The following is a 26,062-nucleotide window of genomic DNA, read 5'->3' as shown; positions in this document are numbered from 1 at the left end:
GTATGAAAAGGCAAAATGATAGGATACTAAAAGAGAAACTCCCCAGGTCAGTAGGTGCCCAATATGTTACTGGAGATCAGTGGAGAAATAACTCCAGAAAGAATGAAGGGATGGAGCCAAAGCGAAAACAATACCCAGCTGTGGATGTGACTGGTGATAGAAGTAAGGTCCGATGCTGTAAGGAGCAATATTGCATAGGAACCTGGAATGTCAGGTCTGTGAATCAAGGCAAATTGGAAGTGGTCAAACAAGAGATGGCAAGAGTTAATGTCGACATTCTAGGAATCAGCGAACTGAAATGGACTGGAATGGGTGAATTTAACTCAGATGACCATTATATCTACTACTGTGGGCAGGAATCCCTCAGAAGAAATGGAGTAGCCATCATGGTCAAAATGAGTCCGAAATGCAGTACTTGGATGCAATCGCAAAAACGACAGAATGATCTCTGTTCGTTTCCAAAGCAAACCATTCAATATCACAGTAATCCAAGTCTATGCCCCAACCAGTAACGCTGAAGAAGCTGAAGTTGAATGGTTCTATGAAGACCTACAAGACCTTTTAGAACTAACACCCAAAAAAGATGTCCTTTTCATTACAGGGGACTGGAATGCGAAAGTAGAAAGTCAAGAAACACCTGGAGTAACAGGCAAATTTGGCCTTGGAATATGGAATAAAGCAGGGCAAAGACTAATAGAGCTTTGCCAAGAAAATGCACTGGTCATAACAAACACCCTCTTCCAACAACACCGAAATCAGATTGATTATATGCTTTGCAGCCAAAGATGGAGAAGCTCTGTAACAGTCAGCAAAACCAAGACCAGGAGCTGACTGTGGCTCAGACCATGAACTCCTTATTGCCAAATTCAGACTTAAACTGAAGAAAGTAGGGAAAACCACCAGACCATTCTGGTATGACCTAAATCAAATCCCTTATGATTATACAGTGGAAGTGAGAAATAGATTTAAGGGCCTAGATCTGATAGATAAGAGTGCCTGATGAACTATGGAATGAGGTTCGTGACGTTGTACAGGAGACAGGGATCAAGACCATCCCCGTGGAAAAGAAATGCAAAAAAGCAAAATGGCTGTCTGCGGAGGCCTTACAAATAGCTGTGAAAAGAAGAGAAGCGAAAAGCAAAGGAGAAAAGGAAAGAGATAAACATCTGAATGCAGAGTTCCAAAGAATAGCAAGAAGAGGTAAGAAAGCATTCTTCAGCGATCAATGCAAAGAAATAGAGGAAAACAACAGAATGGGAAAGACTAGCGATCTCTTCAAGAAAGTCAGAGATACCAAAGGAACATTTCATCCAAAGATGGGCTCGATAAAGGACAGAAATGGTATGGACCTAACAGAAGCAGAAGATATTAAGAAGAGATGACAAGAATACACAGAAGAACTGTACAAAAATATCTTCATGACCAAGATAATCACGATGGTGTGATCACTTGAAAATACTGGCTTTTATACAGTTTGAGGTTGGAGCCAAGACTCACTTTTTTGCTGAAGTGAATAAACTATGACCTAGCCCAAGTTACTGAAAAGATTACCCTTTCCTCGTTGCTCTGCAATGTAAGCACTGTCATAAATTAAATTATAAATCAAATGTTAATCTACATGTATGAGTTAGTTTCTGAAGTTCGTTTTCCATAGACCAAACTGTCTATATTCTTGAGCCAACATCAAATAGTCTCATCTAAATTTTCAGTTTCTTTCAGGGTCCTTCAGTCTTCACTGATTTACTGTTAAATATCCCTACTTGATCATTTCTTAAATGGATGTCTTTTAAGTATTCTTGGTTCTCTTCCCTTTTTTAACATTACACTCCACAGTATGAACACAGCAGGGGCCTCCACAATACACAGGCTGACTTAGCTATACAGTTGGTAAACTCTGCAGAAAAATTCACTCAACCTTCTAGTTTTACCCTACACCAAATGGATCAATGGTCTTAGTTTCCCATTTCAGATAATCAAATGCTCGCAGTTTACTCAGTTGTTATAACGGCTATATTTTCTGCCTAAAAAGACCCAAACATTAATTGAACAACTGACTGACTGACTGAATGAATGAATGAATAATAATGATGACTATTGTCTAATTTCTTTCATTCAACAGTAGTTATTCAAGTTTCTCAAACTTCTATTTCTTCTTCCCAAACAATACCAGACTCCTTCCTGTCCAATATGTACAAGAAGCTAACTTAGCATTTTTTGACACAAAATAACACTTACCTGACTGAGAGAAGAGACAGAGCTCTCATGACCATGGTTCTGGCCAGAAGAACCTGAGCAGCAGCCGTCACTCTCCTTAAAGCAACCACCCGGTCATGAGGATTTGCTAAGGCAGCTGCCTGTTCACCCAATGTTATTCTCCCAGAGGAACTCTTTTCTACAGAGCCATGGCAACCTGAAAAACATAAGATTTTGCTCAGTTTTCAAGAAGGTAAGGAAAAAAATAGCCAAACTACTGAAAAATTTTCCCTAGGTAGCTAGGTTCTAGGCTTCTAGGAAATAAAGCAAATCAATGTATTTTGCTCATCCATAAAACTGTTATATAGAAGATGGTTTGAGAGAAACAGATATTTCTAAGTCAATAATTTATTATAGGAAAAATATGATTCTTAAATTTTTTGGTTTTATTTTTGCTCATGTATCACTTCCACTGATATTAACATATAGAAAAAATATAGTTTTAAAAATATGCTTTGAGTACATATTCACCCAAATTAAAAAATACTACAAAATAGTTTTTGTTTCCAGGTTTCTCTTAACACAAAGTTAAAAAAAAAAACAACTTTGCATTTTATAAATTCTTTTTATCATTTGAATATTTTATAAAAACAAAAGAATCAGAAGTTAGTATTACATTATACCTTCAAAACATTAAACACCTGGCTAAAGATAGTTGATGGGATAGAAAATATTGAACTCATTATTATTAACCTCTGCCTTATTATTTACTTTTCTAAGAAGCAAATTAATACAGACTCTATAAAATCCATGCCAATCAGCATTCCAAGTTTACCTATTTGCATCAGAGTCTCTTCCATACTGTTGGTTGCTGTTACCATTGCTACTGATGCTCCTAATGGATCACTGTCAGGGAACTGAACTGGTTCTGGTACAATGCGGCGGTCGTTTAAACCAAGAGGGCCAGCAAGTAATTCAAACTCTTCTTCACCTGTTAGCTTTTCATCTTCATCAACATCCAACATGTCCCAGTCTTCTGGAATTTATAAAGAAAGAAATGGATGGTATGTAAATATAAACACGACACAACCCTGCTGGCAATGGTTATTGTGAGATAGGTCTAAGATGCAGATGGACTGAAAGCCTAGTCAGTGCCTACAAAATAAAATATAGCACCATCTCCTGGTGATCCAACTAAACTGCACTCTGGAGGAACAGTGGGACTAAGGGAAAGGGAGTGAGAGCAAATCCATTTAAACCAACAGCCCATGCTACAGTTGGTAATGGAGGTTTCAACTAATAAAAAATATTGTTATGGGGCCAACAAAGAGTAACTGACCCTGTCCACAATCATTAGGAAATGAGTTATTCCAAATCAATGAATGCTCCAGATAAACTGATGCTCACTTCTTTAGTTTTTACTTTCCACAATTAGGATGAAAATTCAAAATGTATTAATACTTCATACTTAACCTACTTTGAAAAAATATACATGCCACACAGAAATTAACATCCTGTGGGAAAATATTAGAACCCAGGTCTTTTTCCCTTGACTTTTAAAACTAGGGCTATTGCTATCATACTATCTTGAACTTTTGGGGGGAAATTTAAGTTAACATGTACGTAAATACAGAGAAACATACGAAGGTTAAGTTTTAGTAACAGATGTTAAGTAGAAGGTATATACAAAAATACATGTGAAATAAAGAGGTTCTCAAAACAACTACCTTCATACACACTGTCCTGCTTGCCAATAAGATCTGGAGCTTGTCCTTTGTACCTGCACCAAACACAAAGAACATTGTGTTTTCATATAAAACAATTATTACTCCAAAGCGCAAATTATGTCATTAGGACATTTTAAAGGTCATTAATAAAGCAACACAAAATAAAAAAGTAAGTTTCATGTTATGGAAAGTGAAAGTGTTAGTTGCTCAGTCATGTCCGACTCTTTACAACCTCATAGACTGTAGCCCACCAGGCTCCTCTGTCCATGGGATTCTCCAGGCAAGAATACTGGAGTGGATTGCCATTTCCTCCTCCAGGGGATCTTCCCAACTGAGGGATCGAAACTGGGTCTCCTGTGTCTCCTGCATTGGCAGGTGGGTTCTTTACCACTAGGCGCCACCTGGGAAGTCCCTTCATGTTACGGGCTAATGTAATAAAAACCACTGGTATGTAGGTGTTTACAAAATCAGTGACTATTTTATCAAATAACTGTGGAGGTTTCTGAGTGACCAACATAAATCTTTTTTTCCCCCCAATTTATTTATTAATGAGCAAAAACCTTATTCATTAGCTATTAATTGCTATTTAGGAATATAAAGAAGTAATATTTTCATGGAAGCTCATTTAATCTAAATAGTCTATTTTTTTAATCAAGAAAAAAGATCTTAATCAAGATGTCAAAAATATGGTGAAAAAAAAACAAAGGAAAAAGAGGAACATAAGCCTCCTGAAGGTTAAAGCAAAGGTCCCACTCATAATTTGTTAACAAATTTAAGATTAATATAGTCAAACTCCAGTGAAGGACCTGAGACCATACCACTGTTCCCAGACTATAGACTGCCACCTCTGGCAGGAACTTGAATTCTTCCACTTCCCTCATCCCTGTATCTAAATTCAGCAATCACAGGACTTTATAAAGGAAAAAAGTAAAGTGAAATTGAAGTCGCTCAGTCGTGTCCGACTCTGTGCAACCCCGTGGACTGTAACCCACCAGGCTCCTCCATCCATGGGATTCTCCAGACAACGGTACTGGAGTGGTTTGCCATTTCAGGTAATTCTTCACATGAAGAAAACTACAATCCCCATGTCTTAATGAGAGATACTTTTATATACTTCAGTCAGAGCATCTGGATATCTACACAACTTCAAAGTACCTTTCAGAACTTGTTGCCTTGGATTTGGTCTTCAGGGCTAAGTACTTTTCCCTGCAGCTGCCACATAGCAGGTAGTATGGATTTCCACTCCCACATTCACCACCGAACCAGCCATCCACATAGGAGCCGTTGCTGCGATAGCCCTGGCGGTTTGCGCTCCGCCCGCAGCCTGGGTGATTTCTCTTCATGTGCTGATTGAAGTTGACGACACTGCATTCACACAGCTCACACACCACCACTTCTTCCCTGTCTTCAGACTCACAAACATGCTGCACAAAATGATTTCATATCACATGATTAGTCAAATTAACATATAATTAAGAGGTAAGTAGATCATTTATACTAAACTACTTGTTTACATATGCTGGAATATTTGCAAGATGTTCATCAAAGCTATAACAAATCAAAATTCAGATCACATGGTCTGAAGGTGTTCTTTGCCCCTTCCTCACACTAAGTGACAATAAAAGTAACTGACTATACTACTGAGAAAAAAATTATTAATACAAACAATCTGCCTCATCTCAATGATTTAAAATCCCTCCAATGAAAACTTTTATCTGATCATAACATGCGTATCTATTTTCTGAATCTCTAAGAAGTCATTTAGATTAATTTATCTTATTAACTTAATATATGATTTTCCCTATAAAACTTATACTTGTGAACTTCTCAGTTTCCCTGCTACAAAAAGTATAATGCTAAACAGTGTAAACATACAAACCCACCATGTACCCTGCCCTTTGATGGACGTATTTACAAGATCTAGGTGGCACTGGCTCCTAGAATGAGGCATTGCAGTGATTAAATAGAACCTATGAAGGAGAAGAGCATGCATTCAACAGCAAGATAAGCACAGCAGCCATGTTAAATACCCAGCAGAGTTGATTGGGACCTGATGCTTATTTGTAATCTCTTTGATATTAGAATCAAATGATCACAATATGGCTCTATTCATCTAGTCTGGGGAGAGAAGCAATAAAATCGCACAGAGAAAGCAACAAGAGAGACTTTTTCTTATTAGTTTGTAGGTATCAAAGTAACCTCAAGTGTTAGAGCCCCAAACTTTAGGATGAGATGTCAGACTTTTCAGAGTGTTACAACTCTAGGCAAGGCTGTTATTAGTAAGCTGTATGAACAGGAGGGCAGGAAAATAAGTCAGAGCAGCCCCCGCTGCAGTCACACACACCCAGGTAGGCCAATCCAGTACCTCTGGGATCCACATTCCCAGAATATCATTGTCACTGGTCAGGTCTTGTCCAAACATAGCTTCCATCGCTTCATCATCAAGATCAATTTCCAATTCCTCATCTAAATTAAAGTCATACAACGCCCCTGGGTCTTGTTGCAAAGATATTCCTTCTCTCCGACTTTGATTCCTGTGGGCCTGCACAGAGCGGTATAACCCCGCTCAGAACAAAACAAGAAAGGCATTTTATTTGCATGTATAAAATAATTCTGAATATTTCGCCAGTTCTTAACTGCCGTACAACGCAGGTAAGAGCCTATCTCAGCTGACTTACTGGACTCCAGATCATAAACATAAAACTTTACCTATCACATGTGCTTCTTCTTCTGTGAAATGGGGATAATAGCATTCATACCTTGCACAGTTGCTGATAGGTTTAAATAAGATAGTCCGTGTAAAATATTTTATAAAGTTTGTTATACAGAAGAACACTCAGTAAATGTGGGCTGTCATTATCCTTTCAGTTTTTTAAAATCAGTCCCTTTCACTATATATTAAATATACATCCTATATGTTCTAGGACAGTCTCAATGACTGTTCCTATAAACTACTGAATCATTATTTATGTTTTAAGAATTCAAGGATTAAACTCTGCTTTGACAAAAAACATATTCTAGATTTCAGTTTGGAAAATATATTCCCTATAACTTACATTTCATATGCCAATAACATAATCCTCAAAATATTTACTAATGTAACGAAAAAATACTTTTTTGCTTATCCAGGGCCTTACCTAGTAGTGAAGCCCTGAAGTCCACAAAGTACATCAGAAAAACCAGTGCCTACTTGGCACAGATCTCTTTCTAGTTCCTTCTCACCTGTGATATCTTAAACATGTATCTTCACTTCTTAAATTATGTTTCTTGAGGGTAGAGAGAGCATTTATGAAATTTCTCAATATCTGCAAGTGACTACTATAGCCTTCTGCATCCAGAGGGAACTTAAAAACAAATTTATGAATGTATGCTGTGATTTAAATTAAATAAAATTATATAAATGCATAGAAAGTAATATGCAAATAGTTGCTCTTTGAATGTGGAGGTACTGAATATTTAATATTATTAATCTACATCTTCTTTAATGTTGCTTATACATTGACTTTAAAATATAAACAAACTATATAATACTTTCATAAAGAGAAGGATATGAAACATATACTTACCTGCTCTTGCTAGCAATGTTCGAGCAGCTAAATCAAACTTGTGCCTTCTTGTTACTGCTGAGCGACCCCTAGCCGGCGGTCCACTTCCAGAAGCTGCATTCTCTGCATGATCCAGATTATCAGCACTAAAAGTGCAAATTTGAAAGCAATGCACATTTTAAAAAATCATCATGAACAGAAAACACAGGTACTAACTTGCTTGCAGTACATTTTCCTCCAAGTATTATCAAGAACAGTATGTTTATGATAAAATTTTGAAATATATCTTTTGTGCTTGGCAAAGTTCCTAAGTTATTAATGTCATATTGCTCTGAGCATTAATGTTATCTGATTTTGAAATACACCAACCATGAAATTATGCTTAATACAAGTTTAAATTCAAATGAGGTCAATAGCCTTAACTAAATCTTAAATGATTATATACTGAAAATCTGAAATGACTGGGAATCCTTGCCTTGGAACAACAGATATTTCAAAATAAGTTATGGAAATATTCACTGAGCTTGTCAGAAAAAGCCTGAAGATTAATATAAGATACAAGCCCCAATATGACTTCATGAACTAAAATGAAATGAAGATTTAAAGTCACAAGAAGTGCTGAATGAGGAGCATTTTAGAAAGAATTACAGAATACTTTATTACATTTTTTTTAATTGCATGATAATTGCTTTACAATGTTATGTTGGTTTCTACATTTCTTTTTAGGCTAGGCATTATTACAGAAGTTGTTTTGCAACTTTAAAAAAGGGTGCATTGCATTGGATATTAAAAACTAAAGGTGAGATGAAAATATAAACCTATATTAAGAGACACAAAGATTTCTACTGAATCCATTTCTATTGAATGCATTAAATCAATTATATAAAAATGAACATTCTAGTTATTTAACATAATAAAATTATTTTACCAACATGTTTATTTTATTTCAGAATAAACATTTTAGTTTTTAGTTGTTCTTTTCAGCAACTTTATATTAAAATTATTTCCTTATTTTCATAAAAATATCATTCAAGTCAAAACCTGTCATGTCATTTTCACCCTTCACAGAAACATAAACTTGTAACTGAAATGTCCATCTTTTCATATATCTCTACTTAACAACCTTATACATTGGAAGCACCTATGAAGGGACATAAGTGGGGCTCTTGAGGCACCATTTATACCACATGGAACAGGAATATGGAAATTGGAATTTCACCTTTCACTAAAGCCTTCCTCCATTTCAGCAGCATCAGCTGACGGTATGTCTCCTGGTGACTGCAAATAACAGGGATCATTTGACTTCCCACCACTGCCTGCAACTGCTGCTCCGTGCCTTGAGTCTGCTGTGCTGCCTGACTGGGGCTCTTCCTCATCCTCATGCCCAGGGTGCTCTATCATCCACATGGCAAGGACGGTGATGTTCTGGGCATCAGCCTCGCCTCGAGCACCTGAACGGGTGGAAAAAAGGTCTAATATTGACTTCGGGCAAAATAATTATTCCTGCTATCAGTTTAAGAGTGCTTGCTATGATGCAACTGTAATTAAATCTTGTATTAAAAATCTTATCAAGCTTTATGGCCTCTTAAAAAACATATCACCGTTAATAAAGATCATGTTTCTCATATCTGCATATATTGATACTTGAAAAGTTACAGTACCTGTGGCTTCCATGGCTTTCGCAATCTGCCGGAGAGAGAACCCCATTTCTAACAAGGGTACTGCAATCGCTGGAGGAGGAGGAGAAGTTGAAAGTCTACTGCTTGGGTCTGACAAGGCTGAAACAAAAGAAACAGAGGTAAAGTCCTAAATATCACTATATACCACGAGTAAAAAGTGTTCCTTTAGTGACCATAATTCCCAATTTTCTTAATACTGTCTAAATTTAATGAAATGTTAAAGAATTCACCAATTGAATGTGATTAAGGTTTTTCTTAAAGATAAACCAGCTATTATGAAATAAACTTGCTGAAAACAATGGTTAATATTTTCTTTTTTAAAAGTTTCCTATTTACAAAAAGTTTTTAATTTTACAGAAATTTTACAGAACAGTACAAAAAATTCTTTTACCCTGAACTACTGGAGAATAAGTAAAAGACATAATGTTCCAGCTTCCCTGAATATACTAATACATCACTCCTACAAATAACAACATTCTCCTGCATAACCACAATGCAACTATCTAGTCAGGAAATTCACAATTATCATCTAATCCAGATTCTAGTTTCAAGGAAAGTCCTAATGTTTTTTACAGCAAAGGATCCAATCCAGAATAATCTTTACATTTAATTTTTCATGTCTCTTCAGCCTCCGATATTTAGAAGATTCCAGGCCAGTTACAGGGTAGAAAGTCCCTCAATCTGGTGTCTGCTATTTCCTCATGATTAGATTCAGGTTGTGCTTTTTGCAGGAGTATCACAGAACTGAAGTTGCCTTCTTACTGCATTCTATTAGATGGTCCATGATTTTATTTTGTCTCATTACTGATGATGGAACTTTGATTACTTGAGTTAAGCTGGTATCTGCCAGGTTTCTCCACTGTAAAATTAACTCTTTCTTTTCCTTTGTAATTAATAAGTATTTGTGGAGAAAAAACTATGAGAATATGTAAATATCTGACTCTTCATCAAAGTTTCACTCAGCATTTATTATGTTGGGGCTTCCCTGGTGGCTCAGACTGTAAAGAATCCACCTGCAATGCTAGAGACCCAGGTTTGTTCCCTGGGTCAGGAAGATCCCCTAGAGAAGGGATTGACTACCCACTCCAGTATTCTTGCCTGGAGAATCCCATGGACAGAGGAGCCTGGTGGGCTCAGTCCATGGGGTTGCAGAGTCGGACGAGACTGTGTGACTAACACTTCCACTTTCGTTTATGTTTCAGTTCAGTTCAGTCGCTCAGTCGTGTCCGGCTCTTTGCAACCCCATGAATCGCAGCACGCCAGGCCTCCCTGTCCATCACCAACTCCCAGAGTTCACTCAAACTCACGTCCATTGAGTCGGTGATGTCATCCAGCCATCTCATCCTTTGTGGTCCCCTTCTCCTCCTGCCCCCAATCCCTCCCAGCATCAGGGTCTTTTCCCATGGTCAACTCTTCGCATGAGGTGGCCAAAGTACTGGAGTTTCAGCTTTAGCATCAGTCCTTCCAAAGAACACCCAGGACTGATCTCCTTTAGGATGGACTGGTTGGATCTCCTTGCAGTCCAAGGGACTCTCAAGAGTCTTCTCCAACACCACAGTTCAAAAGCATCAGTTCTTCGGCGCTCAGCTTTCTTCACAGTCCAACTCGTTTATGTTTACTGGCTGAATTAATTATCACTATGATAGCTGACAAATGATGGTATTTTAAAGTCCATCAGTGCTTTCAGATTCATCAGTTGGTACTTCACTCTAAAGCAAAGCTCCTCCTTTTTCATATGGTTATAGATTCTTTTTGCATTCGAGAGTTATTATCTGTTAGTGTAATTATTGTTTTTTTATGTCTTCCAATCTCCCAGATTTGACCAGTGGATGCCCTTCCATTCTAATTTATATGTCCTTCAGGCCTGTGTCCATCATTCTCTGAGTATTTCACCACTTTGTGGCACAAGCCATTCTACACTCATCTCATACTCAGACCCGAAGTGCCACTTCTCTCAGAAGATCAAGGTTTCTTTTAATAGAGAATAGTATTTAGAAGATAGGATTTTGGCCCTAGGCATGTGTACTGCTATTGAAGCATCACTGCTCCAAGGCTCTCTCAGTGGACAGTTGCCAGTGGAGGCCCTCTTCAACTTACATGGCTCTGACACCTAGTGCCAGACTATGAGGACACTTCCTCAACCCACCTGGACTCAAAAAGCTCTATGCCAGGCCACTCCACACACAGAAGTTTTTTTCACCCAAACCTGGCTCTGACAACCCACTCTGGGCTACCATGCCACACACCTCCCTTACCCTGCTGGCATGAATGCCTACCTAGATTGGCCTCACTTAATGGCTTTCGAATTGGATTAGTAAGGAAGAAGGGAAGGAGGGAAGACTATCATTCTTATTTTTGCTTAGAAAAAAAGTCATTACTGCTACAGTGGTGATAGCCCTGATGTATCTGTTGAAGTTCACCTTGCCATGAAAGAGTAACAAAGGCTAGATTTACCCTCACCTTAAGCAACTAAAAAAAAAGACAAAAATTACCAAACAGTCTGCAGATGGATGATAGGCAGTGTGGGATGGTAATCCTCAAAGAAGGGAATCAAATGAGGCAAGGTGTAAAACTGTCTTAGCTTAGCTTATGGCCTGGAAAAAATTTCCAAACCTGCAGGTCAGGGAAGGTAAATTCAAGCTACACTTAGGGGTCTCTCTGAATGGTGGAGACAAAGTACAGATTCAAAGGTGGCTAGAACTAACAGGGTAGGATACCAGACACCAGGGTAGGATACTGTTTTCATCTGTATGGAAAGAAGAGAGACCTATACAGAGAACTCCAGAAATGTGCAGAGGGTCCTCGTCACCTCAAGCCTTCAGCTGATGCTAATACAACTATCCAAAGCCAGGGAAAGAATCACCCAGAAGCAGCAGGCAGAACAATCCTTAGAGCTCATATAAGGTTGGGAAGCATCTGTGTTACAACAAGCCAGAATGAAAAAAAACTTTGTAATAAGGCATAAAGCACTGGATAGAATACTAAACAAACTGAAGGTTGTCCTGGTCCCACCTAACAAAGCTTAAAAGGAAGTCTTGAAAGAATCCAATTGTTTTCAAGCTACTTAACTGTATTCTAGAACAAAGTTAAAGTACAATTACAAAAGTACAGAATATCCAGCACTCAACTAGGTAAAATTCACAATGTCTGGTATCCAATAAAAAGTTACCAAACATGCAAAGAATCAAGAAAGCACAATTCAAAATGAAGAGATAAATTAGTTACTAGAAACAGACCTATAAATGAGAGAATTGATAAATTAAGTACAAGATATTTCTCCAAAGAAGACATACAGATGGCTAACAAACACATGAAAAGATGCTCAACATCACTCATTATCAGAGAAATGCAAATCAAAACCACTATGAGGTACCATTTCACACCAGTCAGAATGGCTGCGATCCAAAAGTCTACAAATAATAAATGCTGGAGAGGGTGTGGAGAAAAGGGAACCCTCTTACACTGTTGGTGGGAATGCAACCTAGTACAGCCACTATGGAGAACAGTGTGGAGATTCCTTAAAAAACTGGAAATAGAACTGCCTTATGATCCAGCAATCCCACTGCTGGGCATACACACTGAGGAAACCAGAAGGGAAAGAGACACGTGTACCCCAATGTTCATCGCAGCACTGTTTATAATAGCCAGGACATGGAAGCAACCTAGATGTCCATCAGCAGATGAATGGATAAGAAAGCTGTGGTACATATACACAATGGAGTATTACTCAGCCATTAAAAAGAATACATTTGAATCAGTTCTAATGAGGTGGATGAAACTGGAGCCTATTATACAGAGTGAAGTAAGCCAGAAGGAAAAACATAAATACAGTATACTAACGCATATATATGGAATTTAGAAAGATGGTAACAATAACTCTGTATATGAGACAGCAAAAGAGACACTGATGTATAGAACAGGCTTATGGACTCTGTGGGAGAGGGAGAGGGTGGGAAGATTTGGGAGAATGGCATTGAAACATGTAAAATACCATGTAGGAAACGAGTTGCCAGTCCAGGTTCGATGCACGATGCTGGATGCTTGGGGCTGGTGCACTGGACGGCCCAGAGGGTTGGTATGGGGAGGGAGGAGGGAGGAGGGTTCGGGATGGGGAACACATGTATACCTGTGGCGGATTCATTTTGATATTTGGCAAAACTAATACAATTATGTAAAGATTAAAAATAAAATAAAATTAGAAAAAAAAAAAAATAGATATGCAACAAGCAACAAAGGTTTACTGTATAGCACAGGCAACTTCAGTCAATATCTTGTAATAACCTATAATGGAAAATTTCAAAAATAAAATATGTGTATATGTAAAAAAAAAATAAATAAAATAAAACAGATACCATAAATACAGTTGACGCTCATTTGTAGATTCCGTATCTGCCGATAATTTACTCACTAAAATTGATTTATAACTCCAAAATCAATACTCATGGCACTTTCAGAGTCATTCACATGCACAGGATGACCAAAAGATTCAGTCTCCTGATGCATTTATTTCCAGCTAAGGTCAAACAAGGTGATGCTGTGTATTCTTGTTTCAGTTTTCAGACTATAACAAGTATCCTTTTCATGTCATTTAGTGTACTTTTTTTTTGCATGTTTTGTGCTTTTTGTTGGTGATTTCATTGTTTAAAATAGCCTCCAAGTGTAGCACTGAAATGCTGTCTGGTGTTCCTAAGTGCAAGAAGGCTCCAATGTGCCTTACGGAGAAAATATATGTTAAGCTTCACAAAGGCATGAGTTAATAGTGCTCCTAGCCATGAGTTCAATGCTAATGAATCAATAATACATTATATTAAATATAGTGTCTTTAAATTGAAACACACATAAAATAAGATTGTATTTTGATCAGTTGACAGAGTGTGATCAGAAGCTCGCAGAAAACTAGCCCTGTATTTTCACCAGGAATAGTGGTTCCGTTTTTGCTAATTCTGTGTTCACAGAACATAACTGTTCTAATAATGAGAACTGTTATTGCATGTATTCCATAAGGCAGAGGAAAGACTGAGTATGTTAAACAGACATGGAAAATTAAAAAAAAAATACACAAAAACTTCTAGAAAACTACAATATGAAGGGAAAAACACACGGAATTTCCCAAGACCTCTGGGTGCTTCCCTGGTGGCTCATATGGTAAAGAATCTGCCTGCAATGCAGGTGACCCTGGGTTCAATCCCTGGGTCAGAAAAATACCCTGGAGAAGGGAATGGCTACCCACTCCAGGATTCTTGCCTGGAGAATTCTTGCCATGGGCTACAGTCCACAGGGCTGCAAAGAGTCGACATGACTGAGCAACTAACACTCACAATTTCTCTATAAAAAAGGCATAATTCAATCTACAGCTTTAAAACAGAGAAGACAGCTCATGATGAGGAAGATTCCCTTTAATTAAAAGCACTGTTTTACCAGAAAGAGACGCAAAGACTTAGAAAATGACCTTACAGTTGCCAAGAGGAAGGGACAAGTTAGAAAGTTTGGGATGTCACGTACACACTGCTATATTTAAAATGGATAACTAACTTGGAGGACAAGATGGCAGAGGAGCAGGTGGACGTGGAGTACATCCCTCTCCACAGATACATCAGGAATATACCTTCAGACATAGAAGAGCATGCAGAACACCAGCTGAAAACAGATGGGAGTACCTGACCAGCTGAAAAGAATATATAGAACCACACAAAACTCAGTAGGTTGAAGGAACTAGGGGGGAAAACAGGAGTGTTAGTAGGACTGGACCTGCCCTCAGTGGGCTGGGAGACTGAAGCAGGGGTCCCATCCCCACATCGGGGCAACTGTCTGAGTCAGAGAAGAAACATCTAAGGCTGAGAGTGAAACAGCTCATCTGTGGCAGCCTAAATGGAATGAGAATCAGACAGTCCTTGCCGCAGCCATACATAACCAGGACAGAGATGCAGGTACCCTGGAAGGCATGGAGGGTGGGAGCTGGAGTTTAGGGATTGTGGAGGAATGCCAGGGTGAGGGCTGCTATTGACTGTGGAGAGACAGATCGAGGGGAGGTGAGGGAGGAGATTGTGGTAGGAATTGCCTGTGGAGCAAAGCTGGGCAGCCATGGAAGCAAGGCGATACTGCTGAGTCACGTGTAGGGGATGGAGCCATCACCATAGCCTCTTTCCCCCTTCACGCCAGCATGGGCAGCTGAACAACAGAAAGCTTGGCCCATTAAACGCCTGATGCACTGAACTACAGAGTAGGACCCCACCCAGCATGCCCCTTTAAGTGCTTGACGTGCTGATCTACAGAGTAGTACCTCAGTCAGAAAGAGAAAGAGAAATATCATATTCTGATGCATATATATGGAATCTAGAAAAATGGTACTGAAGAATTTGTTCACAGGGCAGCAATGGAGAAACACACATAGAGAATAGACTTATGGACATGGGGAGAAGGGAGGACAGGATGAGAAGTATGGCAAGAGTAACATGGAAACTTACATTACCATATGTAAAACAGAGAGCCAATGGGAATTTGCTGTGTGGCTCAGGAAACTCAAACAGGGGCTCTGTATCAACCTAGAGGGGTGGGAAGGCGAGGGAGATGGGGGGAGCTTCAAAAAGGGAGGGGATATATATATACCTATGGGTGCTTCATGTTAACGTTTGCAGAAAACAACAAAATTCTGTAAAGCAATTATCCTTCAATAAAAAAATCAATTAAAAAAAAAGGATAACCAACAAGGATCTACTGTGCAGTACATGGAACTCTGCTCAATGCTATGTGGCAGCCTGGATGGGAAAGGGGTTTGGGGGAGAATGGATACATGTATATGTATGGCTGAGTCTCTTCATTGTTCACCTGAAACTACCACAACATTGTTAATCAGCTATACCCCAATACAAAACAAAAAGTTAAAAACCACTGTTTTAGTGACGACAAAACACAATGCCCACATAATCAAGTCCCACCCACATGGAATGCCAAGGTCTGGGTGTCAAAGTGCATGACAGCACACACACCTGTGCGGTTGGTTGGCCTTGCTGACTGGGAATCAGGAGAAGTTAAGCTTTGCCTTCTTCCTACTTCATCAGAAGGAGAGGTTGGTAACGATGATATTGGAGGAGTCTGTGCACGACGTGTGGGAAGCACAGTGGTAGTTGGGTAACTAGAGAACATTTGCCTTTAAGGAAACAATAATGGTTAGCATAGAAATCCAATTAGAAAATAATATATACATAACAATCTCCTTATAGAAATATGCAACCTGGAAAAACTACACAAGTTGGCTACAGTTTAACTGGGGAGAGGGAAGATAGACTCTGCAGTTTTAAAAATCATTATCTCAAAGGATGCTTTTACTATAAAAGTAGTAATACCTTTTCATTTGTTCAAGCAAAATGAAAGTGATATGACAAGTAGGGAGAATACAGAAATCAGCAAAATAGATTTAAAAAAAATCTCTGCCTTCGTGGAGCTTTCCTTTAATTACAATACCAAGATGACAGGGGTATTTTGGTAGGCATATTATAGTTAGACAATAAAGAAGACTTTTAAAGATAGATAACTTACAGTTACTTCAGATATATACATTTACTAGTAGCCATGAAAGTAGTCACATGGATTCAAAGTAATAGTCTATAGGTAAGTTATGGAAACAAAAGGTAAGTGCCTAGTCACACAACACAAATGAAAAACAGTATATGAATGTCAGCAGTGTAGAGAGGTAAAAGTACAGGAGAAGTAACCCCTCTCAGGCTAAGAAGGCAGACACTAGCTAAAGAATAAAGTCCAGGAAGATCCTCACTGACTGACTGCTCTTTAGATTTGCCGAACAGAACTAATGACAACTTTTTAAGCACCAAAAAAGCACTGTCAACCCAGTCAAGTAACTGTGATATGATGAGGGCAGTTGTTCTCTGATTTTTCTCATGTTAAATGATGGTGAGCCAGGCGAGACAACTGCAACTCTACTAACACAGTCCCAACCAATATGAGGTAAATGCAGACTAAAATGAAAGAAGGAGCCACAGGCCTGGTGGGGGCAAGGGAGCATTATTTTACCATGGAATTCCATGCCTATGGAGTTTCAGGGCAACAAAGAGTTACAGTGCTACTGATCCTCTGTTGATGCCTTGAATTCTGTAACTGCCAGAAAGATTAAAACACATATTAAAGTATCCTATCACTCTTCTTTTCCTCCTTTCTCAAATAGAAGTAACTCCTGGAGCTGTGTTACTTAAGAGAGACTAAGAGATAGCCAATGTGTGGGGACTGGCCACTGGTATAGCTACTAGGATTAGCACTCCTTCTGCCTAAAACGAGAACAATAATTCTTATTCTGTGAGATGAAGCTCACTGCATCAGAATCATGGAGACTTAATTCAAACGCAAACTAGGCACCACACTGGACCTACTGAATGTGACTTGCTGGGAGATAGGGTCCCAGAGCTTTAGAAAGCCTCCCAGATGGCTCTTGAGTACAACAAAATTTTACCATCATTACAATAACAACCCCTCTCCTACTCTCTTAAGATGTCAGTCTACACACTGGAAATAATGAGCTGTCAATTAAGGGAAGGGGGGAAAGAAATAAGAAAAAGGGAAAATAATCATTCTGCTTCCCTTAATTTCACTTAAGCCCTAGTTAAAAGAGGTCACAAAACAGTCTCTCTCCAAGAATTTTCACTTAAAGGTTTTCATTTGGAAAAGAAAAAGAAAAAAAAAAAAAAAAAACACAAAGGTTTTCATTTTGTCTAAACCTCTGGCAAACTGAAGCAAAAAAAGAAACAAACATTCTTTGGAATTTACAAGTCCACAAAATAGCATCATAAGACATGCTCTTTCATGTGAAGAGCAGATTTGGTTGATCTTTTCAGAAAGAATAAAAGTACACTTAAAGAATTATGCTTAAAAGGAAAATACCTGAGAAAAGAAAATTATTTTCCTGGAGTTAAGCTCTTTCTTGAGACTCTAATATTCAAAACACAGTATATACTTTTAAAGGAAAAAAATATTCAAAAGCCTAGCCAAAAAAAAAAAAAAAAAACCACCACATTATAAGGAGATAAGAGTACTACAGTACCTGATTCTCAGTGGCACTGTTGCTTAGATCTGGGACCACCACTAACTGGCTGTGAGACTTCAAGCAAGTTATTAAACTTCTGAGGGGGCATTTCCAACCTCAGTAAAATGAATTTGACTATATGATCTCAGGTTCCCTCTAGCTCTAGAATGCCTTGCCCTAGTTGGGCACATTCTTCATAAGAAAACCATCATGTGTTTAGAAGCACAGGCATCAATACAGCAGACATTAACAGTCAACTTCCCTACCTGAGAAGACTAAGGGGCATCACCCCTGGGGACTCAGACGCAGGCACCGTTTCTGTGTCAGTGACTGGAGTCGTGGCAGTTGTGGTGTCCTCCAGTGAGCTGCTCATAAAGGAAGTTGTACTTGAGGCTGATGGGCTGGTGGTAACTGGGGTCTGTGCCTGTTGGGCTTGGTCACTTTCCTCAGCTTGTTGATCAATCTCTATAAACCAAGGTTATAGTTAGACAGTAGTAAGGATTTTTTTTTTTTAAGCGATGAGGAAATGGGAAACTTTTAATTTGGAAAGTTTCTAAGTATATTTCATAAGTATCAATTTCTGTGAAGGATTTACAGAAAAAAATGTTCTTCTATATATACATCCTTATATCCACTATTGTGGGGATTTCCAGGTAGCTCAGTGGTAAAGAATCCACCTGTCAATGCAGAAGATGCAAGAGACCCAGGTTTGATCCCTGGGTCAGGAAGATCCCCTGGAATAGGAAGTGACAACACACTCCAGTATTCGTGCCTGGAAAATTGCATGGACAGAGGAGCCTGATGGGCAATAGTCCATGGTGCCACAAAGACACGACTGAACATACATTCATTACTGTCTCGTTATTATAGCCTCTTTGCTGACATTACTTGGCCGAAAAAGGTCTGTCTAGTCAAAACTATGGCCAGTAGTCATGTAGGGATGTGAGCGTTGGACTATAAAGAAAGCTGAGCACCGAAGAATTGATGCTTTTGAACTGTGGTGTTGGGAGAAGACTCTTGAGAGTCCCATGGACTGCAAGGAGATCCAACCAGTTCATCCTAAAGGAAATCAGTCCTGAGCAGTCATTGCAAGCACTGATGCTGAAGCTGAAGCTCCAATACTTTGGTCACCTGATGCAAAGAACTGACTCATTGGAAAAGATCCTGATGCTGGCAAAGACTGAAGGCAGAAGAAGGGGACAACAGAGGATGAGATGGTTGGATGGCATCACTGACTCAATGGACATGAGTTTGAGCAAGCTCTGGGAGTTGGTGATGGACAGGGAGGCCTGGCATGCTGCAGTCCAAGGGGTCACAAAGACTCAGACACGACTAAGCAACTGAACTGAACTGCTTATAGCCTCTACAGACAATAATGTAACAAGCTCTTGTAATTACTCATTTCTTACTTGAGAGAAGGTACTCTTTCACTTATTCTTGCAAGATTTAACCAGAGGTTCTCTAAGGATCATTAAAACTGTTTCCTTAGCAGTTTGATTTTGATGTCTATCTTTAGTCTTCAAACAACAAAGAAGAAGATATGTAAATACAAGAATAAAATCCTAGACAGAAACTCCCAAGCTCTAAAAAAGGACAATGCCTCACAAAATAAACTACTCTTAAACGTTGTTTTTTTTTTTTCCCCCCATACGTTAAAATGTCAAAGCACTTGCAATTTTTTCTTATCTGGTAAGGGAACTTACAAATAAACATAATCAAGATAGCAGCTGTTACAAATAGCTAGCTAATTCTCTTTGGTTTGTGAAGTGACCAGCTACTTTTCATAATCATGATCATAACAACTTCTGTTTATATGCACCATACACATCTCTCTGCTTATTTACTATCTATGCTAAAGAAGGAAGAAGGGGAATAAGGGAAAACGAAAAAGCAGAGGAAGTCGGAGGGAAGGAAGGGGAAAAAAAGGAAGCACCATGAAGGTAGGTGACTTTGTTTTGTTCACTGTTGTCTCCCCAAAATCCAGAAGGGTACCTAGCACACTGTAGGTACTCAATAAATATTTACTGAATGAATTTCATTTTTATTTTCAGAACTCTTATTATCCCCAAAGGTGAGGATAAAAGATAAACAAGGATTTTTATACACAATATACAGCCTATGAAAGTAGAACTTTTAGAAAGTCCTTTAAAATATCTCTGAAAGTTATCAAAATAATATATATATATTGAATCAGATCAACAAATACATGAGTACCTTTTGCGGCATGAGTTAAATTTCAGTTTTACAAAATGTAATAATTATTGTTTCAATACTTCCATAAGTTAAAAATAAAAAATTATAGGTATAGGCACACCTCAGAGATTTCACTGCAATAAAGCAACTTTTTGATTCCCCAGTGAAGAAAAAATTATGTTTACACTATAGTCTATTGAGTGTGCAAAAGCATTATGTCTAAAAATCAAAACCAATGTATATACCTTAACTAAAGAATACTTCATTGTTAAAAAATGCTAACCATCATCTAAGCCTTCAGCAAATCACAGTAGCAACATCAAAGATCACTGATCACAGATCACCATAAGAAATACAATAATGATGAAAAAGTCTGAAATGCTGTGAAAATTACCAAAATGTGACAGAGACACAAAGCAAGCAAATGCTGTGGAAAATGGCACTGAAAGACTTGCCTAACCCGGAGTTGCCACAAATCTTCAATGTGTAAAAAATGCAGAATCTGCAGAGTGCAATAAAAAGAAGTATGCCTGTAGACAGATGGTTATTAATATAAAGAAGCAGAAAGGAACTGTCTGCCTTGCAAAGGAAAAAACACTCTGAAAACTTTTTGGCCAAAAAAATTTATAAATCACTTACAGAATATAACTTCTGACAATTATGAGTAACTTCAACAGCACAAAGCAAAAATTTTTTGAGAATCAGATAACTTACCTTGCTTAATTTTGCCCCCAAATTGGTCTTCCAAAAGCCCATGGACCACTAATTTATAGATCATGGCTTGAGCTCGTTCCAGATCTGCTAATCCCAGTGCTCTCTTTATGGGTGACCGCATGACCGCTCGCTTCACCATGTGGCGCATCAAAAACTGAAGGGCTGCACGCATCTCCACGTCTTCATGAACAACTGGAGAGCTTGCACAGTCTGAGTTGTGGCCATTTTCAGCCAGAACTTTTGGTATCAGCAACAGTTCAGCATATTTACTACAGCCAAGAAGAGCACTGAGTGACTTCATAGCACCGAGGTAGAGATAGGACAGCTGGACTGCTCTGATTTCTGACTGGGCTATGTCATGGTTTTTGGACATGTGTTCATGATTTTTTCTTTTTCCTTCTGTTATCTGATGTTGGGATTCCACACCTGGCACTGCTGAATCTAAAGAAAATGAAGCTATTTCGTTTTCTGATTTGGAGCTTGTGGTACCCTTAACATCATCAGATGTTAAGCCCGTTCGTGTGTCCAAAGCAGATTCACTCTCAATTTTCTGTTCAACATCCCCTTTCTCCTCAGATTCATGTCGGTGTTTCTTTTCATGTCGCTTCGTGCTCTGTTTGCCCATGTCTTCATGAATGCCAGTCAGATATGTGAGGTCCAGCAACACAGAAGCTGTCAGGCCTCGAAATCGTGCCACGTCAAAAGGAAGTGGTTCACAGGGTTCCAGATTATACAATGGAGTATCACTAGGCGACCAAAAAGTTGGGAAGCTTTAATAAAGATCAGAATGACACAGGAAGAAGCAAGTGAGGGATAGACGAGAGGAAGGTACAGAAAATAATGTAGACAAAATAAGATGTATCAAAACAGAGAATAAACTACACAAACTAGAGAACTCATTACAAACAGAAAAATGAATCCATTATGAGAAAAATGGGGAGATGTGATGTTAAACGCAAAAGCAATGAGATGTTCCTGTGCCTTCAAATATGAATATTCATTATTATATGACCTAAGTCAGGGACTAGCAAAATTTCTATAAAGAGCCAAATAGTAAATATCTTAGGACTTGAAGGCCACATAGTCTCTGCTGCAACTTTTCAACCCTGACATCATTGTGTGAAAGCAGTCACTGATATACCTGAATGAACGCTTGTGGCTATTTAAATTTAACAGGAGCTGGGCCAGGTGTGGTTTGCCAATCCCTAATGTAAGCTATTCAGAAAGTTTGTACAATAAATCTAGCTTATTATATGGGTAATGGCCATTTAAAACCTATTTCAGATTAAGACTTTGTTTCATTCAGAAAAATTACCTTGTAGTCTTCAATAATTGCTTTCAATTTAGTTTAAGCAAAAAGATGACTACATATTTCCTAATATCCAGCAAGAATTCCCAAAAGTTTCAACATGCTATAACCATTAATAAAGAACTGGAATAGAAAGCTTTAGCAAGTATACAAAGTTTGGTGGCATACATTTGTTCTAATAATCTAAATTTTGGTTCCAGCTTAATCTACTCTTATTTTCTCTTTGGGTCATTTTTCTTATTAATATGTGTTTTAATTTAATCATTTTGCTTTATTGTTTGCATCTTAGTAAGGCAATGGCACCCCACTCCAGTACTCTTGCCTGGAAAATCCCATGGATGGAGGAGCCTGGTAGGCTGCAGTTCATGGGATCGCTAAGAGTCAGACACGACTGAGCGACTTCACTTTCACTTTTCACTTTCATGCACTGGAGAAGGAAATGGCAACTCACTCCAGTGTTCTTGCCTGGAGAACCCCAGGGACGGGGGAGCCTGGTGGGCTGCTGTCTATGGGGTCACACAGACTTGGACATGACTGAAGTGACTTAGCAGCAGCAAGGCATCATAAATCCTTTCCAAAACAAGACAAAGAACTAAAGAAAAGGTAGATACTTTCACAAGTAAAATTTTCATTGTTTTCTTAGCCTGGAGTCCATTAATTCCTGAAACTGTGTGTAAACTCCCATGTGTTATTTTTCAGCTGAGAGGGTCCATAGCTATCATTACATTATATAATACTACCACCACCAAAAAATACTGAAGAACCATTGTTTTTGATATTGTCCCATGTCATATTAATAAAGGAATCACTTTAAGCAGTACAATGAACAGTTACATAATATCGTCAATAAATCCATGTTTTCAAATGATACAATTATGTAGTCATTAGTTAAGTAAGTCCCCTTATTGACTCAAATACTTAACATACTTCCTTTTAAACATATGAAGTTTCTATTTCACACAAATTCTACCTGATTCCAAACACATCTAAATGCTTTTAAGCACACAATTCGTGCCAAATAAACATAATTTTCATACCTATCAAAAATGTTACACACTGAAGGTATAGAAATATATGCTTAAAAAAAAAGAATATTTAAAAACAACAGATAATACAAAACCTAATTTTAGTCACAAATGTTACCATCCTATTTCCTATATAAAATGGAACTAAGAGATCTGCTGTCTGGCTTTTTTTTCTGTCCCAATGTGTAATGGAAATGATTAAAAAGCAGGAAGTTAAATGAAAAACAGACAGAAGGATCCTACTTAGTCTAAACTACTGAGGTTACCTTTTTTTTCACAAAACAAAGTAAAAACTATATATTTTACAAACTACTAGTATTCCAAGGAACACAAGTTTGGAATACCCCTTTAGGAAATCAATAGTACTCATACCCAGATGTACGAAAAATGTTATTTTAAAAAGTTAATTGGCAGCTCACCTAAAATACATAATTACTCACTGTCCATAGGCAATAGCACATTTCACCAATAAATATTCATTTGCTAACAGTGTAACTCAACAAATCATACCTGATGGTAATTTCTGCTTCATCCCACTGGACTTTGGCAGACGTGCTGCCCTCTTTGACCACTCCCAGCAGCGTGGCATGGCGCCCAGTTTGCTTGTGAACACACCGACCTCCAACTCTAAGACCAGCATCAACTCCTCCTATCACTGCCAGCACAGGCCACACCTCTAGGCAAAGGGTCCTCAGCTGCGGTTCTGACAGGTCAGCAAGGCCATGCCTACTGTGTTTACCTTTCTCTTCCTCTTTGTTTTCCTTTTCTTCTCTCATTTCATTTTCCTCTCGGCTTTGAACCGAGCGGCTTTTCTTTAGCTTCTGACCTGATTCTTTAATACATATCTTAATTTTGTGTAGCCTTTCCATCATTTTTTTGTTAATGCAGTAAGTCCAACGGTCTGTTCGATGAAGGATACGAATAAGCTGAATAGTGGCCTCTGCCAGCACTGCAGCTACTGGACTACAAATAGGATCTCCTGGAAGGAGGTCTCGTGGTGTGCCACGCATCTGCATATCACAAATTTTCACCTATAAAAGAAAAGAGGGTGGCAAATGTGTGATTATTAATAGTTATCCTAAACTATTAATTCTATAAATCACAAAACTATAAATCTAGCACATGTAATCCAATGTGGAACTAGTATTTGGTCTCCTGATATATGTGTATTGTACTGTTGGCCCTCAATAAGAAATGAGCAAGTATTACAGCTCTACTAAAGTCAGTAGCAGTATGGTCCTGAGAAATAAGTTACCCTGTCATTTAAACCTTCTGCAGCCTGTGAGTAGGAGTGCTGTTGTGGTCACTCAAAAGATAGGCACACACCAAGGTGTATGTGATTCAATCTGCTGTGCTGTGCTTATTCGCTCAGGCGTGTCCAACTCTTTGTGACCCCATGGACTGTAGCTCCTCTGTCCGTGGGGATTCTTCAGGCAAGAATACTGGAATGGGTTGCCATGCCTTCCTCCAGAGGATCTTCCCAACCCAGGGATCGAACCCAGGTCTCCCACACTGCAGGCAGATTCTTTACCGTCTGAGCTATCAGGGAAGCCTTAGTCCCCACTCTAAAAGTCTTGACTTCACTCTAATCCTTAAGACTCCAGGATAATAATGAGTCCTGGGACCATCTTATATTGTTTCAGAGGCACAAAGATAAACTCACAAGATTATAAAATTGGTCACACATTTCAAATAAGACATAGAGGTTAAAAGAAGAGAAAGACCTGGGTTCAAATCTTAACTCTGTATAATCTTCAGAAATTATTTAATCTCTCTAAACCTCAGCTTTTTCATCTGGAAAAAAACCCTGACACTAATACCTCTATCTATCTCTTACTATATTAAAGATTAGACTATGCACATAAAATGCTTATCAGCACTTTGCTGTATGCCAGACACACAGTAAATATTAAAAAAAATATTAACTATTATTAGTATTGTTTCTATCAGATTCTGAAGTCAGACAACACTTCTGGGTAGAATAAACTGATTGATATAAAACCTACCTAAGGTTAAATTAATTCCTTCAAGTTTCACAGATGTTACAGAGCAATAGGCCATCATTCTAACCAGAACATACTAAGAACCTGCTCTGGGCTGCAAGAATATCACCAGGGAAAGGGATAAAAAGGAAGTACTGGGGTGCCTGTTTATTCATTTCCAATTCAGTTTTGTTGGCCAGCTGGTTCAAGAAGCAGTTCCACTATCTCATGAGTAGCTAGCTTGAAATTATACCTCCTTGAAAATTTTTTTAAATATATTTAAAAGGCCAGAATAAATTATACTTTCATGGTTAGAATTTACCAAATCTAGCATTTTCATCACAGATGCACGATATGTGAGACAGCTTGACATCTTCCTACTAAAAAATAACTAGAAATTCTGGAGACCAGACCTAGGCTATACTACATCCTCATGTAAAAGGATGGGGTAGAAAACAAATCAATCCTCCCAGCGAGACCACAAAGAAGTTTCTCTCTGTGTGGGTTTTAGATTAGGAGGAAAAAAAGTTTTAGTGAGAGGGTATCACTTTAATACTGTTCTGAGGACTTAGGGTTCAAATTTACACCATCTACAGGGTCTGAAAACCCTCAGAGGAATGAATGAAAAGCAGCTTCCCCATCATAACTGAAACCTCCATTATTC

General features: G+C 38.4%; 1 protein-coding gene across 11 annotated transcripts in view; it reads right to left on the bottom strand.

Annotated features, from left to right (window-relative positions):
* Positions 1-26,062, bottom strand: part of HERC1 (HECT and RLD domain containing E3 ubiquitin protein ligase family member 1) — a 213,318-nt gene that overhangs the window by 46,464 nt on the left and 140,792 nt on the right. For 9 of the 11 annotated variants that reach the window (XM_010840215.1, XM_010840216.1, XM_010840213.1 and 6 more), the window contains 12 exons: positions 23,927-24,447; positions 21,083-21,852; positions 18,442-18,640; positions 16,131-16,291; positions 9,127-9,243; positions 8,685-8,916; positions 7,487-7,611; positions 6,265-6,485; positions 5,076-5,344; positions 3,921-3,973; positions 3,029-3,229; positions 2,236-2,410 (listed from right to left, as the gene is read on the bottom strand). In XM_010840215.1, the coding sequence (XP_010838517.1) occupies positions 2,236-2,410; positions 3,029-3,229; positions 3,921-3,973; positions 5,076-5,344; positions 6,265-6,485; positions 7,487-7,611; positions 8,685-8,916; positions 9,127-9,243; positions 16,131-16,291; positions 18,442-18,640; positions 21,083-21,852; positions 23,927-24,447 (3,044 nt within the window). The remainder of the gene's footprint in view (positions 1-2,235; positions 2,411-3,028; positions 3,230-3,920; positions 3,974-5,075; positions 5,345-6,264; positions 6,486-7,486; positions 7,612-8,684; positions 8,917-9,126; positions 9,244-16,130; positions 16,292-18,441; positions 18,641-21,082; positions 21,853-23,926; positions 24,448-26,062) is intronic. The other 2 variants (XM_010840219.1, XM_010840223.1) reach the window with 2 other exon arrangements.

The sequence above is a fragment of the Bison bison genome, unplaced genomic scaffold (genome assembly GCF_000754665.1).
Source record: "Bison bison bison isolate TAMUID 2011002044 unplaced genomic scaffold, Bison_UMD1.0 scf7180017864142, whole genome shotgun sequence".
NCBI lineage: Eukaryota > Metazoa > Chordata > Mammalia > Artiodactyla > Bovidae > Bison > Bison bison.
Note: the sequence above shows the minus strand (reverse complement) of the source record. Positions and strands in the feature narration are given on the sequence as shown.